Source organism: Sinocyclocheilus rhinocerous, unplaced genomic scaffold, assembly GCF_001515625.1.
Source record: "Sinocyclocheilus rhinocerous isolate Xijiao unplaced genomic scaffold, SAMN03320098_v1.1 scaffold106, whole genome shotgun sequence".
Taxonomy (NCBI): Eukaryota; Metazoa; Chordata; class Actinopteri; order Cypriniformes; family Cyprinidae; genus Sinocyclocheilus; species Sinocyclocheilus rhinocerous.
The window spans coordinates 732,855-735,958 of NW_015633181.1; the positions used below are offsets into that span (position 1 = coordinate 732,855).

The 3,104-nt window shown below is 35.3% G+C and overlaps 1 protein-coding gene across 1 annotated transcript in view; it reads right to left on the reverse strand.

The window, feature by feature from the left end:
- The window catches only part of LOC107743455 (remodeling and spacing factor 1-like), a 14,785-nt gene extending 13,022 nt beyond the window's left edge, over positions 1 to 1,763 (reverse strand). The window contains exon 1 of the mRNA XM_016556677.1: positions 1,522 to 1,763. Within this exon, the coding sequence (XP_016412163.1) occupies positions 1,522 to 1,675 (154 nt within the window). The 5' untranslated portion in view covers positions 1,676 to 1,763. The remainder of the gene's footprint in view (positions 1 to 1,521) is intronic.
- Positions 1,764 to 3,104: the final 1,341 nt, after the last annotated feature.

Sequence of the window (3,104 nt, forward strand, 5' to 3'; positions counted from 1 at the left end):
AATCGTCTGCGATTTTTTTGCGTAACTTCTCAGTGAACTACGGCTATGTGTAGTAAATGCTGCTCCATCTGAAAGCACGTGATGATGATTTCCTGCTGATTACAGAACCGGCATTACTATCAAAATGCGCATGACAATCGCATTTGATTAATCGTGCAGCCCTACTGACTGATTAACTCAAAACAATATTTGTTCATTCAGTAACACATCTGTGTATTTAAGTATTTGGCCCAACTTCTTAAGTAGAAACAGTTAGTTCATTTATAGTCGCCAGCCAATTTTTTTTAAATAAAATAATAATAATAAATAAAAAAGATAAGCAACAGTCTGGCAAAATTGTGGATTGGTGAAAGTAATTCCATTTCAGGTTTTGAGAACCACTCCTTTAGGGCACCAAAAACTGAGAAAATGGTAATGGTTTGTAACCACTATTGTGTAACTTATTCATGCATGAACATTACATTTGCATTTAAAGTAACTGTACAATGATAAACACATTACTGGCCATTTAATATTGCTGTTGTTCTTGTACTGCTATAGTCCCCTACATGCTTCACTTTAGTATTTATATAAATATGTTTATGACTGGCAGAATTTATCTGTCTCTACTGCAAATGTACTATAGCTGCTATAGTTCCAGCCAAAATACCATAACAACTACATTTATTGTTACTACAACAAAACTGCAGTAATTTAAATGGACAGTTCATCCAAAAAAGAAAAAGCTTTTTTTAATAACTCTATGGAGGATCAACATGAGAATGAGTAAAGGATGACCATTTTTATTTTAGGATTTAATACTATCAACAAAACATACATATACATTATATATATATATATATATATATACATACATATATATATATATTAGTGTACTATACTGTAAATTAGTGTACTACAACTGGGGCATTTTGGGGGGAACCTATAGTTATATATATTCCCTTACATATTTTTAAGGGAATGCTGGGATTTAACACACTGCTCAGCAATTCATGCGTCAGTTCAGCTTATACACACCTAACACGTTTATAATGCAGCAAAACCATCACAGACACAAATAAAAGGGCTTAATGTTAACTTTCACCAAAGTTTGACAATCAAAATAATCCCATATTGTCATTTCTCCCTCTCAGTGGCGCGGGCAGGAAGTTCACACGTTCTGCGCATGCGCGCTTCTCACATCACACCAATTCACGCCAAATTATTATTTAACTATGAATAAACATGATTATTTCTTTCCTCTCAATATGCGTGTAGTTATATGCAAATACAACTGATTTTCCATAAGTAAAAGGTCGCATTTAAACGCAAATAAAGCAGCAATGGGTTTCTGTGCGCTGTTATGAGTAAACAAAGCGGAATAAAACCTTCCGTAGGACAAAACGCCGAAATTAACGCCAGAAACGGCGCTTTAGAGACACAAACGGCGACAAAAACAACGACACCCGCGGGTGGAGTACCTAACGGCCCGTTTAAAGGCATGTAAAGCGGCTGAAGAGCAACAATGGAGGAGCGGCTCACCCGCGCTGCTCTCCTGCAGACTGCGCTCCAGCGCCGGGAACGACACCTCCGGCAGGTCCAGCAGAGCTCCATACCGCTCCAGAAACGAGCAGATCACGGCGAAGCTCGGGCATAACTCCGGGGAAGAACCGTCCACTGCCTCCGAGGCAGACATTATTCCGAACCGAGCCGCTGGAGGACCACAACCTCCCCACAATGCACCGCGACTATGGCAGACACATGGCCCAGAAGCCCTTGCGCCAGAGACACTGAACTGATGTAAACAAACCAGCAGCAGCAGCAGAGAGACAGAAAGCGGAAAAAGGAAAAAAACAAAGGCCCCTAAACCAAACAATTCAAATGGCATAATATTTATATTCTAGATATTAAGTAAAAACGAAACAAACACATGGACAAACGAAAGAAAAATTAATGTGACACTGCAACACTAAGAAAGAGAGAGAGAGAGAGAGAAGAAAGAGGACATGAAAGAAATCCAGACAAGCAGAAATACTAAAAGGAGAGGGAGAGCATTGGTAACATCTTTCCTGTTATCTGAAAACAAATATAGTAAAAAATAGTTTTTATATTTCATATTGGTTTTTATATTAAAATATTGTAGTGAACACTGATCCTAAGATCACTAACAAAGTGTACTCGTGTACTTTCAGTACATCTCATTATGTATTCATAATGAGACCAGGTGAGTTAATGAACTGTTAATGTCATAGGTTACCAGCAGTTACCAGTTGTCAGTTAACTATTTGATATTTGCACTGTATTTGTCTTTCTCACACAGGCGTTCATATAGGAGCAGAATGAATTTGTTCATTAAACGGACAATTTGTTTTTAAAGAATGGATTTTGTGTACAATGTAAAAAGTGGTAAGCTGCAATTGTTACCATATATAGCTATTGTTACCTGATTTAACCAAAAGAATTAGTTTTGTTGGTATAAATTAATGTATTTAGGTTGATTCAGTGATGTTACATAATATTTTGGCTTGAATGAAATTATTTTTAGGTTACCATTTTTATTCAGTATACTATTTATGCTGAAACTCATCCTGCTCTTGTTTCATACTCAAGACGTATTATTACTTATTATTTCATAATAAAACCAATCACTTTGCTGGTAATTCCTGGTAAACTAAAAAAGTAAAACACATTAAAACACATTCTTCTAGCTTAGTATTTTATTTAATAATGTATTTATGTATATATTCATGTATATTTATGGTCAGTAAAATTTGAGGTGATAATCTAGTTAATCAGACAGGACAGAAAATTGCCTGGTTTGGAGAGTATGTTCAGTCCTAGTTTAATTTGTGTTAGATTTTCTCATTGTAACTGAGAGATTCATGAAGTCAACAAAATTTTAGTTCAGGGTGTTGACTAGATAAAAAAAGACTAACTAAACAATAATGAAAGCCGTCATTATCTGTTCAAGTCAGCTGAGGTTTAGCATAAATTGTCAACTTATTTTGAAGACATTTTAAACAATATTTTTTGTCATATATTTATGATGTTCAAATCAATAATAATGTGATAAATAAAGACAATACAGTAATTGTACTTGGTGATGTACAATGCCTATTCTATTT